Source organism: Esox lucius, chromosome 13, assembly GCF_011004845.1.
Source record: "Esox lucius isolate fEsoLuc1 chromosome 13, fEsoLuc1.pri, whole genome shotgun sequence".
NCBI classification, from domain to species: domain Eukaryota; kingdom Metazoa; phylum Chordata; class Actinopteri; order Esociformes; family Esocidae; genus Esox; species Esox lucius.
Window position 1 is genome coordinate 36,657,615 of NC_047581.1, and position 23,905 is coordinate 36,681,519.

Sequence of the window (23,905 nt, forward strand, 5' to 3'; positions counted from 1 at the left end):
TTTCTGTTACACCTATATTGCCTTAGTGTTTTAACTTGTAGTGACTGGAACTCCACAACACATTGTGGCAGGTGCAAATCAACTACTTTCTGTGCACATAGTGAATTGCTTTTTTATTTAATGTGGTTGTTGGAATTCAGTGGAATACTACTCCCCAAAGCTTCTGGCAGGGGAGGGTAGTACTTTAATCCGGTTTCTTTTGGTATTTGTTTTCTCATTACTTTCTGTGGGTGGTACTTCTAATGTTTCTCCAGGAACTTCGCTAGGTAACATTTTAAACAAATCACTAAATGTTTGTAGATTTACATGATATGATGAATATATAGGCCCATATAATTTAATGTTGGCCGATTCCTATTCTGCCATTGTAGCTAATACCAGAGCAGACAGTCCAGGCATCCCACTCTGTCATGCTAAACAATATTTAACCAGAGATGCAACCACACTGAGGGACTTATTTAGTCTGGGCCAGTCCCCCGTTGTAGTTGTATTTTACATTGGTTTGGATCCCGGCTGCCTCCCAGACGTGAGTCGGCGTCAAACCGAAGCGATGTAATTAAGCACTTGATGTAATGTAAATGAATTCTGTGTTCTTACTTGCCATTGATTGCTTTTGATAGAAAATCTAAACCTGCATTCCCAACTGAAAAGTACTTTTAAATTCATATATATTTGATGGAAATGGCTGTTTCTTTCCGGTTGATGCGCCGCGCTGTATTGACAACCTAGCAGAGAGCAGGGTTGGCAGATTTTATTGACAGTAAACGGCATCACCCACGGACTGCACAAAAAAAAGACCAAAGGCTTGTAGTGTGACGATTTTCTGTGGCGAAAAGGGTTATTTGGGTCGGTTCTTTTTGGGCGTTTGTGCGCTTAGGTGGTGATAACTTGATTATGAATTCACTTTTAGATACGTATGTTGAACTCCAGGCTCGCAAATTGAATAGTCCGCCATTTTTCGTTACCTGAATAGTCGGGAGAATTGTTGCAAACCCATATTCTTCTGTTCTGCAAGGGGTCGTGGACTATAAACCCTGAAAGTAATGCAACGTTGCATTTACTGCAGAAATCCATGGGAAGTTGGGCATCTGGCGTACTGTTTCCAACAACCTCTGATTTGGGAAAAACTCATCTTAATCGGACATACTATATGGGTGGTATTTCATCATCCCACTCTTCCTCAATTTAGCTGGTGTATAAATTACATATGAATATAAGGAACCCCATAAGCAACGGTATACAACAAAGTCATCTGCTGGAAAACAAATATAAATATCTGTGAGTTTTATATTGCATCAATGTCAAATATATGGTACTAAGTTGTTCTTTTGATTTGCTGTCATTGTTTAGCATAAGGCTTAAAAACACCAAGCCAATTTTCTATCTACTGCTAAAATAGTTTTCTGACTGGATACTTTTTTGCTTGAGTAGTTTTTCAAGAAGTCTTCTTTCACTTGAATAAGTACAATCAAAGCGAGAGTATTTTTACTGAAGTACAGGAAGTCAGTACCCTAGCCAAGGCTACTTGACCACCCAGAAAACTTTAAGATATCTTGTGTAATAACACTGCAGTCCAGCTTTATGCATTTACTCCAAATGAGAGGATAATGAGACAGAAATAAGTAGAATGGGCCATGGCGCATGGTCTGAATGGCGAAGCCATATGAGTCAAATTAAATGTTGAAGCTAAAAATATGTCATTGTTGCAAGGTGGAACAGAACACTATACATAGTAGCCTATAAGGGGATTCAAAAACATATAATTGAAGCCAGGGTTTATGGAGGTTTATGGGCGTTATATCTTAGATCTCCCTGTAGCAAGAGCATTTATTTATTTATTACTTGTTTATTTTGTATTTGAGGTTCAGCCTTTAGTTGGTGATTTCCACTTTGAAACTTCAGACTTGACTTTCCTTTACAAAGTACTGCGGGTGTCAACCCTTACAAACACTTTCATTTATAATAATCCACATGTCATTATCATTAAGTGTTGTTGAAAGGAAAGTCATTAACATTTGTAGGGTTAATTTAGTGCTGTACTATGGTAAATGAGCAGACAACTTAAAAGGAATTATCTCATGTGTTTTTAGTTATGCACTTCCATTGCCTCAGCCAAGTTTTAAAACCACTTGTTTCTTCCGTGGTTTATCGCCATGTCATTTCCTGTTATGTTCCCAGAATACGTTCTGTTTTTGTATTCAAGCTCCTATCAGGCCAGCCCAATTCCTTGGCAGCATTGCCAGATCTTCATTTTGTCAGGCTTGACATCATTTTGATTGTGAGACCTACATCCTGCAATTTGTGTATACCCCATTTGGGCACTCTTCTTAATCCTTGGGTGGATTTTGGAGACAAAATCAATATGGCCAAAAGAAAATGTTTTTCAGTACAGCCATGTAGGTTAGATATTTGTTGAAACTATGTATCTTTCAAATGATTGCAGTTGGACCTATCTGGAGTGTTTGGTAAATAGTAACACAACCTACTAAAGTAAAGTATTTACCATATTATGACATTTGGTCTTTGCTGTGAGAGATTTGTAAAAAAAAAAAAAAAAAAAATATATGATTAAATCAAAGTACATTGTTGTGCTGAGACAACAGTTCACATTTATTTAACTGTCTGCCTGTGTACACTGTGTGGCTTTGGAGCTTAAAACTCTTTAGCATACCTTACAAAGCCAGAAAATCCAAAGATCTGATTTAGTCTAAATACATCAGGCAGTAGAGACATTTCAGTTTCAGTGTGTGTGTTCTTCAGACTAACAACTCTCTCAACAAATCATGAGACATCCCAGGATGTTTCGTTTGGGGGAATAGTTACAGGGGGAGGATAGCTGGGGATGATTGGGTGGCCATGTTGATATGAGAGCCAGAATTGGTATTTTGCCAGTATATCCTTGTTAGCACATCCACTTATAGTCAGTGCCATGGGGATCTTTATTGTCCACAGATACTCAGGACACTCGTTTAACATTCTGAAAAATGGCAAATTTCCAGGGGAATGTCCCATGGGCCATTTGGATTTGATCTTTAGACCAGAGTGAGGTGGGCCTCCTGTCAAGAGACTAGCATGCATTTTAAGGAAGCTAGGTGAAACAACCAAATAGATAAGTGGTGAGTGCAATCTAATCAGTGAATTCATTTTCGGCAAAAGTAATTGCTGGAAAGAAAACAATACAAATAATCAACTTCATTAAAAAAGGTTTTTCAAAAGACAACAGAGGTGGTGGCAGTTGAACTACATGTAGATACTGTTGGTCTCCCATCCAGAGACCAACCAGGACCAAACCTGTTTAGCTTTAGAGTCATGGCAGCACTGGGATTCTGAGTGCTGGTGGCTTTGCAGTAGTTTTACTAAAGGTGGTTGAACCAAACTAGCCACTTGTGAAATGCACTCATTCAAAATAACCTCTGTGATCTCTGCCCTGCTGTCAGATGTGCTTTTAAGATACAGTATTTGCCTGGGGAGCCGTGTAGCTCAGCTGTTAGAGCGTGGCCCTTGGGTTTTGGGTTTGATAACCATGTAGGGCCAGTAAGGTAAGTCGTTCGGGATAAGAGCAGCTGCTACATGACTTAAATGTAAATGGTCAGTCCCTCTGGCACTGGCCTTTTAATCGTTGCAAAGGTCAGAACCAAAAGGTTGTGTGAGGCTGCCTCCAGACACTATGGTCCAGGGCTTGGACATCTTTCCATTTTAATGCATAGGTCTCTTGTCATTATTTTACTATTTCATCAAATGTTATGCTACAATTAACATTTGTCTAGATTTGTCTAGATTTTATCTTTCTAACATTATTTTCTTTATTAAGCGGTTTAAATGCATCTCATTAATAAATGTGATATTTGCGTTCCAGTAAAGGTTTAAATGTAACTAGTGGATGAGGTACAGTATTGCCGTTGGCAGTGACACAGTTCCTCTAAGTTAAAGAGTCTTTGAAACACCATGGTCATTGTTGCCTAGGGTTATCCAGACTAGCTCTGACCTTCTGCGGCTGTCATCATTATTTGGCCTGCTGGTTTATTATGTAATTGTTTATTTAATTACATAACAGCCTTATTTGTCTGCTTGGCCACCATCAGACAGCACTGTTTCAACAAGATCATAAGATAAAAAAATATTTTTATACAGGGGAGTCTGTTTTACAGACTGTGTCACAGCAAATTAAAAACGTGCAAATATGAAAAACACAGTTTTGTGAAGACAGTCTAATTTAATCATAAATAGGTAATTTATCTATCTGTCAATCAATCAATCCAATTTATTTTATAAGACCCTTTTTATATCAGCAGTTGTCACAAAGAGTTTTTACAAGACACGCAGACTAAAACCCCAAGGAGCAAGCAACAACAGTGGCTAGGAAAATCCCCATAAGGGGCCGAAACCTAGGAAAGAAACTAGAGAGGAACCAGGCTCTGAAGGGTGGCCAATCCTCTTCTGGCTGTGCCGGGTGAACATTTTAAGAGTATAAATTGTAGTAATTAGTAAATGCATGTGGGCTGTGCCCTAGGAATGCAACGGTACTGTCGGCCCATGGATTGGTAGGCCTGCCTTGGTCTGTGGGTCACAGTAACGGTATGGTTTCGGTATGAATCATGTAATCATGTTAGAAGTGTTTCCACTTGAGTAGTAGCAAAGCAATGCTTGCAGACTGTACTTTGTTTACGGGCTTCTTACCCTCGTCATCGTATTGAACCAGTGTTCATTTCGGCGACCAGTGTTGACATCAGCATGGAAAAGACAATAACAGTTTCCCACAGAGTTACAGATTCTGTATAATTACTATGCAGAGTGGACAGTAAATGACCCAAAATATTACCCAGTGGAACTCCTGCGAGAGTAGACAATTAGTTTCAACCCCATCCATTACAATGGTCGATAAGGTAATTCTGAAACCAGCAGGTGTCCACATCCAGCCCTACCGGGGTGTCTCTTTGTCTAAGTGGAATGATCAACTGTATGAAAAAAACCTTTGACAGGTAAATAAATAGTGCCACAAAATCAAATTTTTACACCCAATGAAGTAGCAGTAATAGTGCTGTATCCAGGTCTAAAATCTGTTTGATATTCACTCATACAGTGAGGGAAAAAATTATTTGATCCTCTGTTGATTTTGTACATTTGCCCACTGACAAATAAATGGTCAGTCTATAATTTTAATGGTAGGTTTATTTGAACAGTGAAAATCCAGAAAAACGCATGTCAAACATGTTATAAATTGATTTGCATTTTAATGAGTGAAATAAGTATTCGACCCCTCTGCAAAACATTAATTAGTACTTGGTGGCAAAACCCTTGTTGGCAATCACAGAGGTCAGATGTTTCTTGTAGTTGGCCACCAGGTTTGCACACATCTCTTGAGGGATTTTGTCCCACTCCTCTTTGCAGATCTTTAAGGTTTCGAGGCTGACGTTTGGCAGTTCTAACCTTCAGCTCCCTCCACAGATTTTCTACGGGATTAAGGTCTGGAGACTGGCTTAAGGTCACTCCAGTACCTTAATGAGTTTCTTTTTGAGCCACTCCTTTGTTGCCTTTGGCTGTGTGTTTTGGGTCATTGTCATGCTGGAATACCCATCCACGGCCCATTTTCAATGCCCTGGCTGAGGGAAGGAGGTTCTTGCCCAAGATTTGACGGTACATGGCCCCGTCCATTGTCCCTTTGATGCGGTGAAGTTGTCCTGTCCCCTTAGCAGAAAAATACACACAAAGCATAATGTTTCCACCTCCATGTTTGACGGTGGGGATGGTGTTCTTGGGGTCATAGGCAGCATTCCTCCTCCTCCAAACACGGCGAGTTGAGTTGATGCCAAAGAGCTCGATTTTGGTGTCATCTGACCACAACACTTTCACCCAGTTCTCCTCTGAATAATTCAGATGTTCATTAACAAACTTCAGGCGGGCCTGTACATGTGCTTTCTTGAGCAAGTGGACCTTGCAGGCGCTGCAGGATTTCACTGCGTAGTGTTACCAATTGTTTTCTTGGTGACTATGGTCCCAGCTGCATTGAGATCATTGACAAGATCCTCCCATGTAGTTCTGGGCTGATTCCTCACCGTTCTCATGATCATTGTAACTCCACGAGGTGAGATCTTGCATGGAGCCCCAGACCGAGGTAGATTGACAGTTCTTTTGTGTTTCTACCATTTGCGAATAATTGCACCAACTGTTGTCACTTTCTCACCAAGCTGCTTGGCGATGGTCTTGTAGCCCATTCCAGCCTTGTGTAGGTCTACAATATTGTCCCTGACATCCTTGGACAGCTCTTTGGTCTTGGCCATGGGGGAGAGTTTGGAATCTGATTGATTGATTGCTTCTGTGGACTGGTGTTTTTTATACAGGTAACAAACTGAGATTAGGAGCAACCCCTTTAAGAGTGTGCTCCTAATCTCAGCTCGTTACCTGTATAAAATACACCTGGGAGCCAGAAATCTTTCTGATTGAAAAGGGATCAAATACTTATTTTACTCATTAAAATGCAAATCAAGTTTGTGTCCCCTGTTGCTTTCTTAGTGTTGATCGCTAGGAAAGAATCAAGGATGTCTTTTACAGTGAATGGAGTCTGTGAAAGCCTTGGTTATTAACATTTGAGTAACGTTTCATGAATGTTTGATTATGATGTATTCCTTTTTCTTTTTCATTCGTTGTAGCAATGGCAGTTCTCTCAGAGAGCATGCTGCGATGATGGGGTTATTAAAGCCATCAATTATTGAATTTTTTCACTAATGGTCCCAAACACTCTCTTCAATCAGTTGGACTGTTCTTTGGGGGTTTTACAGTTTACCAGAATCTGGACAGATTCACCTTACAATTAGACAGTGTGTTTACATAGTATTGCCTTGGGAACAATCTTTATACATAACTTTCAAAATGTCTGCCAGTCAGAACTTGAATGCTCTAGCACTAGCTCAGCTTCTGGTATAGCAGAAATGCAGTCAAGGTAACTTAGATAAAGAGCTTGCAAGAAAGCTTGCTCATTAACATTTAGAAGTTTTTGTGACAATGCAAGGTTGGGCACTATGAATTGTGACATCTCTGATACGTAGAATAGGACAGTGGTCATTAATATCCTTTGGTAATACAACACTTGCCAAATATTTGTCAGGGACATTGGTCATATATAGTCCTTCCCTGTTGACATCGTAGGCTGCTTTATGTTAGGCCCTGTAAACCTTGTTTTAACTCTCACAATCACACACAGCACATTTCATTCAGAGCTTCTCAAGGGAGGTTTATTGAAGCTCAGCTCTGCCAGATATCGGTGTATGTCTCTCGGCCTTGCGTTGTATCCCTAACACCAGTGATGAGCTATGGAATGCAATGACACATTACCCACCTGATCATTCTTTTTCCAGACACACGCGCCGAAGCAGGAAGTAGGGCCATGTTTAATTCATGCAGCCAATGAAGAGCCAGGGGAGCAATGAGTCAGCACATATCTCTCTGTTTGCTGCCCAGCAGGTGCCTAATTGCCCTGCTTACTCTCCTAGACGTTAATTGTAATGTGCCGGAGTTAACCAACATTGCCTATGGAACAACAGAGAGAAGAGCATACACTGTAGGGGCCAACACATGTACCTTCTACTGGATTAGACCAGATTATCTGTAAAACCTAATTGTCTCTTTGTCTTTTTTGATCAATACTGAGTCGAGGGTTTAAGGTGGTGGGTTTAAAGTGGCGCTTGTTTTTCGTGATTACACGAAAAAAACAGGGAAACAATAAATCCTAAGCATTTAACCTTTGTAGTTGTTAGTGTTGTACATTCTGTTTCGGGTGTCATATCAGCCGCTGTGGAGGCCTGCTAATAAATGTAACAGTATGGATTGTTCTCTTGAACAACTACAGTATTGCTGTTGACCTCTAGTGTGCATGGAGGTACTTCCTTCCAGTCTTACTGTCCTTGCCTTGTTTTTAAGGGACCAGTGGAATTCCCCTGGGTCTCTGCAGCAGTTCTACTGCTTGCTAAACGCCAAACACTGACTGTCTGAACCAAAGAACCGCCGGCTGAGAAACACTAGAGAGCCTGGTGGCGGCGCGCCCCTGCAGCCGTGGCATCCGACAAGGGCGTACTCACAACACTGGTTTGGTTGATGTTTGTGTCGAGAGGATACGCCTGACTGAGCGTGGCCCTTCCTGTTGTCCACCAGATCCCATCTGATGCCGAGGCTGAAGGAATCGCGGTCTCACGAGTCGTTGCTCAGCCCCAGCAGTGCAGTGGAAGCGTTGGATCTCAGCATGGAGGACGAGGTGTTGATCAAGCCGGTGCATAGCAGCATCCTGGGCCAGGACTACTGCTTCGAGGTGAGCCCCCACCCGCCCCCGCCCCCCCGCCACCACCGCTGCATGTCATGGCCGCTGCTTCTCCAGGCTTGCCAACCGCTCATTCTTTTGTGTGTCCTATCTTAGGATCCTAAATCACTGTATTGAATGCATTGTTTAATTTTGTGACTATTACCTGTCTGAAAACCTCTGTAACGAGAGGTGGGTGGATGGCTGAGGGTCTGGTCAGGCAGCCGGGGGCCTTCGGGAAGTGTGTGTATCTGCCCCGGCTTCCTGCCTGGTAGGGGCTTGAGTGTCTCTCTAGCCAATCTGTTGGCATGTCCGTGCTCCTGCTTTCTGTGGATCTGCTCGGAGAGGTGAACTTAGAGAGGACCCCATTCACAAGGATTTACAGCCTATTATGCTTAAGCACGCTGCCAGCTGGACAGACCACGGCTCTGTGACCGACAGGATGTGTGATGGGTCAGCCAGAAAGCGACAAGCGTCTCTGTCTTGATCCATAGGATTTCAGTGGCTGTCCAGGCTTAGTGATTATTTTGCATTTTATCACTACACAGTGCAGACCCTGCAGATAAGCTATGTCTGTCTGTCTGAATGTCTGTCTGTCTGAATGTCTGTCTGAATGTCTGTCTGTCTGTCTGTCTGTCTGAATGTCTGTCTGAATGTCTGTCTGAAGGTCTGTCTGAAGGTCTGTCTGTCTGAATGTCTGTCTGAATGTCTGTCTGTCTCTGAATGTCTGTCTGTCTGAATATCTGTCTCTGAATGTCTGTCACAGATCGTCACATGGGGGTTTGTTTTGTTATCATGGAAGGGCTCGAACATCTGTCCTACTTTTACAGGTTACTACTTCCACTGGAACCAAATGCTTTTCATGCCGGTCGTCTGCTGAGAGGGACAAATGGATGGAGAACCTAAGGAGAGCTGTACATCCAAATAAAGTAATCCCTGTTCAGAAACCTAATACAGTTCCCAGCAAAATGTTCTTGCAAACCTCTTGGGGGGGGCTCTATCAAAAATGAGGGCCCGACCCTCAACCTTCTAAGACGTGGTGTCTTGTGCTATTGATATTTGCAAGTTTACACAGCAAAATATTCTAGCATCTAGCGTCTGGTTCAAAATGTTACAGAAAATATAGTGTAATGTTAACAAGCCCTCTTTCCTTTTGACCAGAGAGACATAAAGCCGATATTTGAACTGTTTGCACTGTTAGGGCCGTTTTCGCGGAAACCGTTTAAAAAAGTTAATAGAAAACTCCATTGAGCTTGTTTCTTGAGTCCTAGACGGGTCTTAATCTGTGTCTGCGAAACCGGCCCATAGAGTTTAAAAGAGGGTTTTGTTCACATCTACCTGGGTGTCATACTAGAACACAGTCATTGTGTCATTTTGTAGTGAACACCAAGTACTAAGCCTGTTGCTAGGTAGTTAGTAGTTATTTTAGCGGTTGTTAGCGGTGAAAACGTATAGCTGAATCATCTTTTCTACATACTTGGTATCTGGTTTTTTGTTTACGCTGATATCTTCCACAGGACAATAGTCGTCGTGTGGAGAACCTTTTAAAATTGTGGATTATTGAGGCCAAGGACCTTCCTGCCAAGAAAAGGTACTTCTGCGAGTTGTGCCTGGATGACACTCTTTATGCCCGGACTTCCTGCAAACTGAAAACAGACAATGTGTTCTGGGGGGAGCACTTTGAGTTCAACAACTTACCGGCCGTCAGCAGTGCCACCGTCCACCTGTACAAGGAGTCGGACAAAAAGAAAAAGAAGGACAAGAACAACTACGTGGGCCTGGTCAACATTCCCGTCTGCGCCGTGACGGGACGCCAGTTTGTGGAGAAGTGGTACTCCGTGAGCACGCCCAACCCGAACAAAGGGAAAACCCCCGGACCGATGATTCGCCTCAAGTCGCGGTACCAGAGCATGAGCATCCTGCCCATGGAGTTATACAAGGAGTTCGCCGAGTACATAACCAACAACTACATGCTGCTGTGCTCCGTCCTGGAGCCGGGTCTCAGTGTGAAGAACAAGGAGGAGATGGCCAGCGCCCTGGTCCACATATTGCAGAGCACCGGCAAGGCCAAGGTAAGACAAACGGCCCTGCAGAGAGGCCGTGCTACACTCAGTCATGTCTTTAGCTTAGTGCTGTGTTCTCTCCAGGTCCGCTTTCACGTGGTATTCCCAACACGGTCAAATGGCCAAATGTTGGATGTGAACACTACCCAGGTGGAAGTGTTCACAAAGGGGAGATGGTCCTGTTTTTGTCAGTGTAGCTGTGAGTGCATTGATTAGCAATCAGTAAGAATCAGATACCGGTCTCACATTTCATTCATGTATAGAAAAAGTGTTGGGGATGTGTTTTTTATGAACTCCATTCAAACAGCCCCTATTAACCACGTATTGGCAGGTGAACCGCGTTTATACGTTTCAGTTGCTTAATTGCTCATTTGTGGAGGGAGGAGGTGGGTTGGGGCGGGAGGAGGTGGGTTGGGGCGGGAGGAGGGCTAACCCATTAGGGCTATTTGCAGTTTATAAGCAAATTAGGGAGGTTTTCAACAATGTAAGTGTTCTAAAAATACATAATAACAGTTAATTATTCAGCTGCCTATGACACGAAAGAGACAGTATTAGACGAGATAGAACAGGGGTCTGGATTTAAATAGGCCTCCAGTTGAGTTCTAATTCTAGGATTTGTCTTTCAAGGTCCAGTGGAACTCAGATTTGTACATGCAGTATAATGTAACAGAGCCTAGTACTCTGAAATCTAGTGCTTTAAGCAGTCTCACCGAGCAGATGTATCCAAACCTTCTTCCCCCAGAGTCCTCATTTTCACATTTGAAAAATGGTTTCCAGCTTATTCTCAGCCCAAATATTTGTGTATTTATGCGTTGTTATACATTGTTATAGAATATAGTGAATCGTATGACTTTCAATGAGCACCTTTGTTACTGGAGTTTGTCATTCACCAAAACCAATTAGTTGTGGGACATTGATGACTATGTTTCGTATCAGCACTCTCTAATGAGGACTAGCTGAAAGGGGGCGTGTGTAGTACATCACAGTGGAAAATGCAATCCTGCTGTGCAGATGATTAAATCTCACCATGCCTGGAGCTGTGGCGTCATTAGGCCTGACTTCTGGGACTTCTGCCCTGGGTCTTTTTGGAGTAGCCCTGAGTCTTTTGCAGTAGCCCCGGGTCTTTTGGAGTAGCCCTGGTTCTTTTTGGCATAGGAACAGGTCTTTTAAATTAACTTGATTGTTTATTCTTTTTACTTCTTTTATTTGTTTATTTATTGTTAAGAAAATAAATAATAATAATAAAAAAATGTAATAATATTTTTTTATTTTGTGTAAAACACTGTGTAATTGTACTAGAAATGTTCTATACAAATCAAGTTATTATTATTATTATTTTGATCCAATTCCAAAAACAATTATTCAAAAGTATTTTTTTTATTTTGGGTCTGATGGCTTTGCATAAGCATGCATGTAACTGTGCAAAGATGTCTGCTTGTCGGGCGAGCTGACCATAAAGCATTAAATTGAGCATGTCGGTAAAGTGGGGAGAATAAGTATTTGATACACTGCCGATTTTGCAGGTTTTCCTACTTACAAAGCATGTAGAGGTCTGTCATTTTTATCATAGGTACAATTCAACTGTGAGACAGAATCTAAAATCCAGAAAATCACATTGTATGATTTTTTTAATAATTATTTTGCATTTTATTGCATGACATAAGTATTTGATCACCTACCAACTAGTAAGAATTCCGGCTGTCACAGACCTGTTAGTTTTTCTTTAAGAAGCCCTCCTGTTCTCCACTCATTAACTGCACCTGTTTGAACTCGTTACCTCTATAAAAGACACCTGTCCACACACTCAATCAAACAGACTCCAACCTCTCCACAATGGCCAAGACCAGAGAGCTGTGTAAGGACATCAGGGATAAAATTGTAGACATGCACAAGGCTGGGATGGGCTACAGGACAATAGGCAAGCAGCTTGGTGAGAAGGCAACAACTATTGGCGCAATTATTAGAAAATGGAAGAAGTTCAAGATGACGGTCGATCTCCCTCAGTCTGGGGCTCCATGCAAGATCTCACCTCGTGGGGCATCAATGATCATTAGGAAGGTGAGGGACCAGCCCAGAACTACACGGCAGGACCTGGTCAATGACCTGAAGAGTGCCGGGACCACAGTCTCAAAGAAAACCATTAGTAACACGCTACGCCGTCATGGATTAAAATCCTGCAGCGCACGCAAGCTCCCCCTGCTCAAGCCAGCGCATGTCCAGGCCTGTCTGAAGTTTGCCAATGACCATCTGGATGATCCAGAGGAGGAGTGGGAGAAGGTCATGTGGTCTGATGAGACAAAAATAGAACTTTTTGTTCTAAACTCCACTCGCCATGTTTGGAGGAAGAAGAAGGATGAGTACAACCCCAAGAACACCATCCCAATCGTGAAGCATGGAGGTGGAAACATCATTCTTTGGGGATGCTTTTCTGCAAAGGGGACAGGACGACTGCACCGTATTGAGGGGAGGATGGATGGAGCCATGTATCACGAGATCTTGGCCCACAACCTCCTTCCCTCAGTAAGAGCATTGAAGATGGGTCGTGGCTGGGTCTTCCAGCATGACAACAACCCGAAACACACAGCCAGGGCAACTAAGGAGTGGCTCCGTAAGAAGCATCTCAAGGTCCTGGAGTGGCCTAGCCAGTCTCCAGACCTGAACCCAATAGAAAATCATTGGAGGGAGCTGAAAGTCTATATTGCCCAGCGACAGCCCCGAAACCTGAAGGATCTGGAGAAGGTCTGTATGGAGGAGTGGGCCAAAATCCCTGCTGCAGTGTGTGCAAACCTGGTCAAGAACTACAGGAAACGTAAGATCTCTGTAATTGCAAACAAAGGTTTCTGTAACAAATATTAAGTTCAGCTTTTCTGATGTATCAAATACTTATGTAATGCATAAAATGCAAATTAATTGCTTAAAAATCATACAATGTGATTTTCTGGATTTTTGTAAGTGGGAAAACCTGCAAAATCGGCAGTGTATCAAATACCTGTTCTCCCCACTGTATGTAAACCCCCCCCCCCCCCCCGTATCACTCAGACCATGACATTCTGTCCGAGCCCCGAGACTTTGGCAGGTTTGGTGACGTCTCTGGCCTGGAGCTACTGTGTTGTCTTCTGTCTTTGCCAGGGAGGAAAGGGGAGTCAACCCCTGTGATAATTAGCCTACACATCCTCATTAACTCCTGCCCCGCTCCATCCGCTGTTGAGTACAACCATGCAGTGAGACCAAATGCTACCGTCGGTGTGCCGTGCGCTTGTTCAAAGTCAAAGTATTTTATTTACCAAATGCTCTGAATAGAAAAGACTCATTCTGAACAATGAAATTCTTGTGACATGTCACACAACATCTACGCAGTAAGAATTGAGAAATACTTAAAGCAAAAATATACATAATAGTGTGTATGTACAAAACCCCCATGATTTGTTATTTAGTAGAGTAATTTAAGCTCTGTTAAACTGCTGTTGCTTTGTTAGACCATGGTGAGATCCTCACACCCTACCGTAAGTCTACTAATCGTAGTTTTGTTAGACCAGGGTGAGATCCTCACACCCTACCGTAAGTCTACTAATCGTAGTTTTGTTAGACCAGGGTGAGATCCTCACACTCTACCTAAGGTGTACTAGCCTCAGCTTTGACCATGGACCTCACATCCTACCGTGGGTCCCTGAATCGCAAAGGGGTCTCATTTAGCTTCTTATCTACCTGCCCTGTGACTACAGATGTCGCTTACTTATTTACAGTGTTTTCTTACCGCGGTAAGATCAGGTAGATCGTGTCAAACTGTGATGCACTATTCCAAACACATGGGGGAGCTAGAACGCTGAACATGCTATTAGTTCTCGAAAATCGTTTTCTAAACGACAGTACATGTTCACAATGTTTTCCTAACATAACAGGGTTATAATGAATTAAAAAGCGAAGTGTTTCTAAGTTGCTACTTCATCACTGATATAATTACAATATATTTTAATGAAGAAATACAACAATAGTCTACACAGAAATCAAGACTATTTGTTTAAACATTTTAATTATCTTAAGAAATAATAAAATACAAAGCAGAACTATTTGTTACGATCCTAGTTTTGAAGTATGGCATGGTAGAAACACACATCTTATGACTGTTTGCGAATTGACTTGAAAACTGGCAATAAGGTGTCAGAGTTTACTCTGTTACATTTAATAGACAAATGCGTCAGTCGCTTATTTTTTGCATCAACTCATTTGTTTTATCAAATCAGCCAATATGGCCGTTAAAATTCCCGAATTCCAGCCATATAGAATAGCTACCAAACATGTTTCAAATAGCCTTAATGTATAACAGCCTACATTTAAACAGCAATAAAACACAAACTCTGTGATCCAACAAATGTTTTTATTTAAATTAGTCAGCAGAATGAACCCTTCACAATCTTTGCGAACTGAGCATTCAGTATGTGCTACTCCAGAGACGTTGCTATGATCACAAAACATTCAGGGTTTGTTGTTTGTTGTGATGGCATTTGTTGCTGAGTGTTGTTCTGAACAGTGTCTTATGGGTTTTTTATATTTGGCCTACATTAAATTGTGGCATCTGTTTTGTGACTACATTCAAGGTTTCTGTCCCGTTAAGGTTTTCGTTAGTTATATAGCAATCACGGAATTGGGATATTTACTCTCTTTCACTCACTTTTAATAATTAGGAGGAGTGAGAGGCGTGATCAGAACACTGTATTGTATAGTTTGATTAACCGATTTGAGACATATGGCTGTACATTTGAATTGTAAATGTTTATGGTCTTAAAATAGAAAAAGGTAGGGGAAGATGTGTGGTATGAGTGCTTAATAATAATAATAATAATAATAAATAAAAAGCCAAAATCACATCTTTCTGCGGTTTTGAAATCGCACATGTTCAAATTGCAATTTCAGATATATCTACTTCCCTGCAACTATATCTACTACATCAGGACTCAATCTACTGCCCTGTAACTATATCTACTGCCCTGTAACTATATCTACTGCCCTGTAACTATATCTACTGCCCTGTAACTATGTCTACTACATCAGGACTCAATCTACTTCCCTGTGTCCCAATCTACTGCCCTCTGACTCAGTCTGCTGCCCTGTAACCCAATCTACTGCCCTCTGACTCAATCTACTGCCCTCTGACTCAGTCTTCTGCCCTGTAACCCAATCTACTACCCTCTGACTCAATCTCCTCCCCTGTGACTCAATGTACTGCCATCTGATTCACCACGCTAACCTGTGCCTCTGTCTACTGTCCTGTGCCTCTGTCTACTGTCCTGTGCCTCTGTCTACTGTCCTGTGCCTCTATCTACTGCAATGTGCCTCTATCTATTGCCCTGTGCCTCTATCTACTGCCCTGTGCCTCTGTCTACTGCCCTGTGCCTCTGTCTACTGCCCTGTGCCACTGTCTACTGCCCTGTGCCACTGTCTACTGCCCTGTGCCTCTGTCTATTGCCCTGTGCCTCTGTCTATTGCCCTGTGCCTCTATCTACTGCCCTGTGCCTCTATCTACTGCCCTGTGCCTCTGTCTATTGCCCTGTGCCTCTACCCACTGCCCTGTGACTCTATCTACTGCCCTGTGACTCTACCTACTGCCCTGTGCCACTTTCTTGTCGGCTAAATAATTGCAATATATTGGAATGTATTTCAACATAAAAATGAGATGAGTCTGAAAAGACTTCCAATTGACCTATTAGGTTCTTTATAAGAAAGGATTTAAAAATACTACTGTACCAATTTAGCTTTTGTACACTAGATAGGTAAGGTATGCTAATTTAGCTTATCTAAATATTATACATATCATGGCTAGATTATGTTTATGTCCACTGCCATGGATTTTTATTATGTATGAACACAGTTAATACAGGGCAGATTGTCCAGCATTGCAGGAGATGGTCTTCCTAATTGCCCACCAGAGGGATGTGAACATTTTGCTGTGGTATTGGTAGGGGTTGGTTACTACGGCGATTGAGTGTGCATCTGGACATACCAAGGACATTTGTTTAAGTGTACCTTCAAAAATACCTGAGCATGCATGAAGTAGGTTGTGCAGTTTTGCGGATGACCACAAAAGCCTATTTCTATTGAGTGACTTCCCATTAGTATGTATTGTATGGCCTTATGCTAACTAACACCCCCAGGCCTCAAATAGAAGAGAATGTAGTCTGTCAATGCTGGAACAGACCAGAGGATTCCATAGAGAGGAAACGCTCTCTCTCTGTCTCTCTCTGTCTCTCTCTGTCTCTCTGCCTCCATCTTCCCTTCACGAATCCACAGCTCTCCATGTCAGTCAGACTCATCATCAGGCCTGTGGAGCAGAGCAGTACACTGTTATTTATTCATGTAGATTCTGTTCACATGCCGCAATACAGATCATGTTGATGGAGTGTATTGCAAGCCAATGAGCCTTTCAGGGTCTCTTTGCAGCTCTGCCGATATCACGGCCACATCACGTCACACACCTCAATAAAGCTGCCCTGCTGGTCGCCTGTCTCCATTATGCAGCCTTTATCAGCCTCTGCCTGTCCAATCACTGACCACCTTAATGCATTCCACACGAGGAAGGAAGGAAAACACTGTAATATGTTTGCTTTCAGGACTTCCTGACTGACCTTATGATGTCGGAAGTGGATCGCTGTGGGGAGAACGAGCAGCTGATCTTCAGGGAGAACACGCTGGCCACCAAAGCCATCGAGGAGTACCTTAAGCTGGTGGGGCAGAAATACCTGCAGGATGCACTAGGTAGGTAACACCCAAATGGACCCACTAAAGTGTTACAGCAGAGAGGCAAAGTATTTTAGAGGGGATTGGAGTCATGAACACGTGGAGTAGTAGGCAGATGTACTGTGGGTATTATTTGTCCTTGAAGGTTGACTGGCCCACTTTATCGCCAAAGATGATAAAACAGGAACAAAAGAACTGTCAGAGAACTATGGGCTCTTTCGCTGGCGATGTTTGCCCTTGAAAGACTTTCTCTTTTGCAGAGAAAGCAATTCATCAGTCTGGCTGCGGGGTAGCAAGAACAAAGGATCTTGCGATTTGAACCTGGAAGCTCTGATCTGATGTCTGTGACCATGCACAATGGAATAGAACGAGCTTGTCCAAAAGGAGCACAACAAAGGGGACTAATGTTTATTTAAATGTTTAACCATGTTTGACATGAATTATGATGATCATCTACTGTATGACACAGTAAACCGTCAAAGCAAAGGGCAGCACCAGTTTTCTGTGTGCATTAAATTAGTGTTACGCAACCTTGCAGATCTCTACTCTATATGTAGAGATTTTAATCCCAACTGAAATTGAATCTGAAGGTAATTTATTTAGCCAGTTAAATTACCTCAGAAACCTAGACCTACAGGGGAGATTAGAGCCAGTGTAATGACCCCAAGACTGTGTCTGTGTCCCACTCCCAGGTGAGTTCATCAAAGCCCTGTACGAGTCAGACGAGAACTGTGAGGTGGACCCAGGGAAGTGTTCTTCAGGAGACCTTCTTGAGCACCAGAGCAACCTGAAGATGTGCTGTGAGCTGGCCTTCTGCAAGATCATCGACTCCTACCGGTAACTAACAACACCTACCCACCAACTAGCTAGCATTAGCCCCCAGGCTCTGCTGTCAACTATCCCTCAGAGATCTCATTATTGTCTAAAATTAGGCACAAAAAAACCCAAAACACAAACAGCTTTACACACGGTTGCTCAAAACAGCACGGCATGGAAGGTATTTTAACCCAGGGTGACACTTCTTTACTCAACCAATGTTTCCACGCAGTGTTTTTCCACGGGAGCTGAAGGAGGTGTTTGCCTCTTGGAGGCAGGAATGCAGCAGTCGTGGTCGGCCTGACATAAGCGAGCGTCTGATCAGCGCCTCTCTGTTCCTGCGCTTCCTGTGTCCAGCCGTCATGTCCCCGTCTCTCTTCAACCTGATGCAGGAGTACCCCGACGACCGGACCGCACGCACCCTAACACTCATCGCCAAGGTCACGCAGAACCTCGCCAACTTCACCAAGTGAGTGCAGCTGTGTGTGTGTGTGTGTGTGCACGGGGTGGGGGGGGGGGTGTATGGGGCGGGGGGTGTGCGCAGGGCAGGGGGTGTATGCGGGGCGGGGGTGTGCGGGGTGGGGGGAGGTATGGTGTGCTCGCCGCACGTCCATGTAATACAAACGTTACGATACAAGCATCTGACGGCGTGATTTGCTCTGTTTTAAATCGGCTCCTGTGTCTGTCCAGGTTTGGTAACAAGGAGGAGTACATGTCCTTTATGAACCAGTTCCTGGAGCACGAGTGGACCAACATGCAACGCTTCCTGCTGGAGATCTCTAACCCAGAGACCATCTCCAACACGGCCGGGTTCGAGGGTTACATCGACCTGGGCCGGGAGCTCTCCACACTGCACTCCCTGTTGGCCGAGGCGGTGTCCCAACTGGACCAGGTACCAGAATAACACCTCCCACCTTTCTAATGCCAGCCTCACCCCCCAACTAGACACACTGATTCTGAGCGTGATGGTTGCTATAGTCTGTAGGTGATGTCAGTGTGGACTGGATGTTGTGTGTTTCGGCAGAGCACAGCCTCCAAGCTGGGTCCGCTGGCCCGTATCCTGAGAGACGTGAACTCAGCCCTGACCAACCCGTCTGGAGTCCAAGTGTCCAGTACCACGGAACGGATGGGTTCTCCCCCCCTCCCCCTGGCAGGGTGCAGCCTCTCCACTGGCCTCCCGCTCCACAAGATGGTCGTGGACAGCGAGCTGTCTGGGTATGGAGGCCTCCTAATGAAAACGTCCTGCTGGTGAAAACGTATCTTAATAGATCTCGTCTGTATAGAGTCTCCCGTCTGAGACCACAGGAATTCCCCTGACTTGGCGATGTGGTCCTCATGCAGGTTGGTGGATTTCACCAGGCTGCCGTCCCCAACTCCCGAGAACAAGGACCTGTTCTTCGTGACACGGAACTCGGGGGTCCAGCAGTCTCCGGCCAGGAGCTCCAGCTACTCGGAGACCAACGAGGCCGACGCGCAGCTCCCCAACGGCAGCAAGAGTCTGTCCATGGTGGACCTACAGGACGGCCGCAGCCCGGAGAGCACCCCAGGCCCGGCCGCCCCCGGCGACAGCCAGTCCCCCTCTGGGCCCGGGTGCTGGACGACCCGCCCCACTCAGGGCCTCGTCCCCGGCCTCGTCCCCGGCCTCATCCCCGGCCCTGGCGCCGGTCCCACCCTGAGGAGGACGGGCCAGACTCCCAACACGGACGGCAGCGCCCCGGCCCCTGGGAGGCCCTCGCAGCTCCTGGCTCCGCTCTCCTTCCAGAACCCAGTGTACCAGATGGCCACCGGCATGACCGTGAGCGTCTCCCCCCGGGGGCCCCTGGCCGACTCGGGCTCCGAGGGCCACAGCTCGGTCAGCTCCCAGGGGAACAACGCGGAGGAGGCCCCGAAGCACCCGGGGGTCTTCCTCACCCAGGGGGTGGCGGTAGGTGGCGGGGGAGGCGCCGAGGATTTTGCGCGGCGCTCCGGCGAGTTCACCGCCCGCCGGCAGCTGTCCCTCACGGAGCCACAGCACCCGTCCAACGTGCCGCGGCAGAACAGCGCCGGCCCCCAGCGCAGGATAGACCAGCCCCCTCCGCCCGTCACCCGGGGCAGGACTCCGCCCAACATGCTCCAGACGGCCTACCCAGGACCACGCCCCTCCAGTGGCAGCATGATGTCTTCATCCCCCGACTGGGGGCCCAATGGCGGCACCCGGATGAGGCAGCAGTCGTCGTCATCCAAAGGGGACAGTCCTGAGACCAAGCAGCACACGGCACACAAAGTGAGTACAGCATGACATCAGCACACAGCCCCGGTGTCTGCCGGCTTTCGGGTGGGGGGGTAAGCCGTTCGTGGGATGTTATGTAACCCTCCACCGCCAGCGACAGATGTCCGTAGTAACACGGCTGAAGCCTGGCGCCGGGGGTAACGGCGTCTTTGGTCCAGAGGGATTGGGATGACCTGGGTGGAGGTCCGAATCACGGCGTCGGTGGGTGGAGGTGGGATGGATGGAGAGCCCCACTGGCCTCAGTGAGCTGTAGTAACAGCCAGTCTTGATGAGCCAGTGGCTCCACGGCACAGGAAGCCTGGAGGGGTCGGCCACAGGCTTCAGCTGGTTCACGTTGAGGTCATTTAGTGGACACTCATCCAGATCCACTTACAGTAGTGAGTACATATATTTGAATACTTTTTCATAGCGGCTCACGGTGGGAATCGAACCCAGAACCCTGGTGTTGGAGGCACTGAGCTCTTAACAAGAAACCGTCAGGAGATTAAACACGCACAATGAATTGTCTGACTTGGGACAGCAGTGTGGTTATTTAATGCCTGTCCTGTTCAATTAAATCAGTTTTGTCACTGGTCTGGAAGCATTTGTGTGTCTCTCTCTGTGAGTGTGTGGCCGTTACTGGGTCACTGGCAAAGTAACAGAGGCCATTACAGGACACCAGGGTGTTGGATGAAAAAGACTAAATGGACCATTATGCATTTCGATAAATCAATATAATCACTGATTGTAAATGTATTTTTAAAACAAAGATATTATTCATCCGAGTTCCAGGGATGTGACACCCAGATGTGGGGATTGTGTAATGAAGCAGTCATTCACCAATGTGACCAACGCTCTGCCCCCCCCCCCCCCCCCCCCCCCCTTTTGGATCCCGGTTGTTCCTCAGACGTCCTTTAACTGAATAATACACCGGCATTCTCTTGTATCTTGTGATTGTCATCATGCAACTTTCATTTACCCCTGCTGCACTTTTTCCTGATTACTTACCGGAAGGTGTGTGTGTCTGTGTGTGTCTGTGTGTGTGTCTGTGTGTGTGTCTGTGTGTGTGTCTGTGTGTGTGTCTGTGTGTGTGTGTTTCACCAGGCTCCTTCCCCTGTGAACCCCAATGCCCTGGACCGAACTGCTGCCTGGCTGTTGAATATGAATGTGCAGTATTTAGACCATGAGGGAGTTGACCCAGATACCAAACACAGGGAAGACCTCCAAAACATAGAGGAACTCACTCAAACTGAAAAGGTAACTCATTTTGGGCGTCTGGTAAAACCTGGCATAATGCTGATGTGCAGTGGCCCTCGGCACAGCTACGTTAGCAGAGGATCGAAAGGAGGCAGAACGATAATGTCCAGAATGTGGGGCAGATGTGTGTCCTGTTCCACAGGTTCACGTGACTGGTATGAATTGGACATTAGTCATTATTGGTGGTGAGTGGCTTGCTGCCATGAAGATGAGTCATTGGTGGTGGTGAGTGGCTACCTGCTATGATGATGAATCATTATTGGTGGTTAGTGGCTTACTGCCAGGGGAAGAGTCATTATTGGTGGTGAGTGGCTCACTGCCAGGGGATGAGTCATTATTGGTGGTGAGTGGCTTACTGCCAGGGGATGAGTCATTATTGGTGGTGAGTGGCTTACTACCAGGGGATGAATCATTATTGGTGGTGAACCTGTTGCAAATAAGGGTAATGTGCCTTGCTGGAGTACAGCTCACCATGTCAGCTTGGGGATTCAAAACCAACAACATGTTGGTCATCGCCCAATCCTCCAAACACTGAGCTGTCTGCCACCAGGTTTAACGCAAGCTGTCGATGTCTGAGTTTAGGGTTCCTATTGATTGTCAGTAATGAAGTGAATGTCCTGCAGAGCGAAAAGCCGTACACTCCTGCATCTCTACTTTCTGCTCTGAAAGGACTGTCCATGATTGGAATTCATTTTACTGGGTGAATTGCTGCTGAAGTGGTATGAAAAATGATACACCACGCAGAAGCCCTGTGATATATACTGCTGGTGTAATTATAGTAAGTTTAATTAGTCCAACGATGGGAATTGACTGAACTACAGCTCAAGAGAAGCCATATCTCAAAAGGCACAGTGGTGACAAGGCAAGAGTGTGCCCTCCCTCTGCCAATTTCCCTAGCTACTTAAATGAATTATAGACCAGGAACATATGGCACTTGCAGAGAATTACAAGCTGAAGACAAACATGAACTGACTCTTCATCACACGTACCAACTGGCTTTCAGCTTTGACACAACTTTTATTTTGAAAATATGTTTTAATTATTATTTCAGCTTAAAGACAACTTTTATTTTTTAAGAGGTGGTTTGGTGATATTTCAAATTGTTCAGGTCTGCATATTGGATCACTGCCCTTTTAATGATAGTGATCAAATGACTGTTGATTATTTCTAACAACTACTAGTAAATCCCCATTATAAAATCCTTAGCTGAAGTTACCTAAAGGGCTTTTTAATCCTTAGGGTATTCTTAGATATACCTAAAGTTGTTAAGAGCTTATAAAGGCTACCTTAAGATTTCATGCTTTAACAGAAGTGGAATTTGCTACAAATTTAGTTCAGGCTTGAATGCCATTAGACTCAAATTTTTTTTAACTATTCCTGGAGATTTAGCTAAAGAAAAATATGCTTGCTTTCAATGTCCTGTTCAATACTTGTTGCTTAAAACGACTTTTGTTGTTTTAAACTCTCAGCGATGGAGATATATTTTTCATGTTTTTTTTTTTATATGACAGTGCTTTATACAAATGCATTTTGGGGGACTTTGTTCAGGACTTTCGTGAGACAGGTAAAAAATGTACTGTCCAGCTGCTGCCTTGAGTGCTCATCTACTGTTACTTCATGGATTCCATTAACGTGCTGCTGTTACAGCAAAAACACAATCTTTCCCCATGTCTCTATCAAAACCTAAAAGATTCAAGATAATATAAATAAACTAATGTTTAACCAAAAGGAACACAAGAACAGAATGTTCAATCATTAAACATTTGGATCATGTTCTAAGTGCTTTTGTTGAAATAAAATCCCTGTTGAGACTTCCTGAACAATAGTATTAGCTTGGTTACTGCTGCAGGAATTATTTTCTTTTTTGATTTCCTTTTTTGACTTCACATGCTTACAGTATTTCCCAGACAGCGGAAATGTGCCTAAAAGCTTGACATGATCCTGCTTGAGAAGCCGCTCGGGCATTCCATTACTTTCATTAAGTATATACAGCCTGGGTCATCCCCTCTGAATGAAAGCAGATTTCAGAATGACAGGTGTTTGTGTGTAATTGTTTCTCTGTCCGGTGTCCAGTACCAACAGGAGATCGCCATTCTGCAAGAGAAGCTGCACCTGTCGGCCAAGAAGCTGGAGGAGTATGAATGTCACCTGAGTGGCCAGGACGAGCAGACCCAGAAGATGCTGCTGGAGTACCAGGCTCGTCTGGAGGACACGGAGGAGCGCCTGCGTCGCCAGCAGGAGGACAAGGAGCTCCAGATGAAGAGCATCATCACCAGGTGCGGTTTTGAATCTGAGGGCTGGCTCCATGTAGCTGACCGTTGGGGCATATGGCACCAGTCACAATGTTTGGTCACACCCACCCATCCAGTTGAAGTGAGTCCAGACGTTTGACTGGTACTGTAGTCACAACGTTTGGTCACACCCACCCATCCAGTTGAAGTGAGTCCAGACGTTTGACTGGTACTGTAGTCACAACGTTTGGTCACACCCACCCATCCAGTT

General features: G+C 44.7%; 1 protein-coding gene across 4 annotated transcripts in view; it reads left to right on the top strand.

Annotated features, from left to right (window-relative positions):
• dab2ipa (DAB2 interacting protein a) overlaps positions 1-23,905 on the top strand; it is an 81,448-nt gene that overhangs the window by 50,635 nt on the left and 6,908 nt on the right. For all 4 annotated transcript variants that reach the window (XM_034296483.1, XM_020052852.3, XM_013136948.3 and 1 more), the window contains 11 exons: positions 8,146-8,299; positions 9,118-9,216; positions 9,805-10,359; positions 16,956-17,100; positions 17,775-17,919; positions 18,131-18,367; positions 18,589-18,790; positions 18,923-19,113; positions 19,240-20,161; positions 21,251-21,403; positions 23,477-23,679. In XM_034296483.1, coding sequence (XP_034152374.1) covers positions 8,146-8,299; positions 9,118-9,216; positions 9,805-10,359; positions 16,956-17,100; positions 17,775-17,919; positions 18,131-18,367; positions 18,589-18,790; positions 18,923-19,113; positions 19,240-20,161; positions 21,251-21,403; positions 23,477-23,679 — 3,006 coding nt within the window. The remainder of the gene's footprint in view (positions 1-8,145; positions 8,300-9,117; positions 9,217-9,804; positions 10,360-16,955; positions 17,101-17,774; positions 17,920-18,130; positions 18,368-18,588; positions 18,791-18,922; positions 19,114-19,239; positions 20,162-21,250; positions 21,404-23,476; positions 23,680-23,905) is intronic.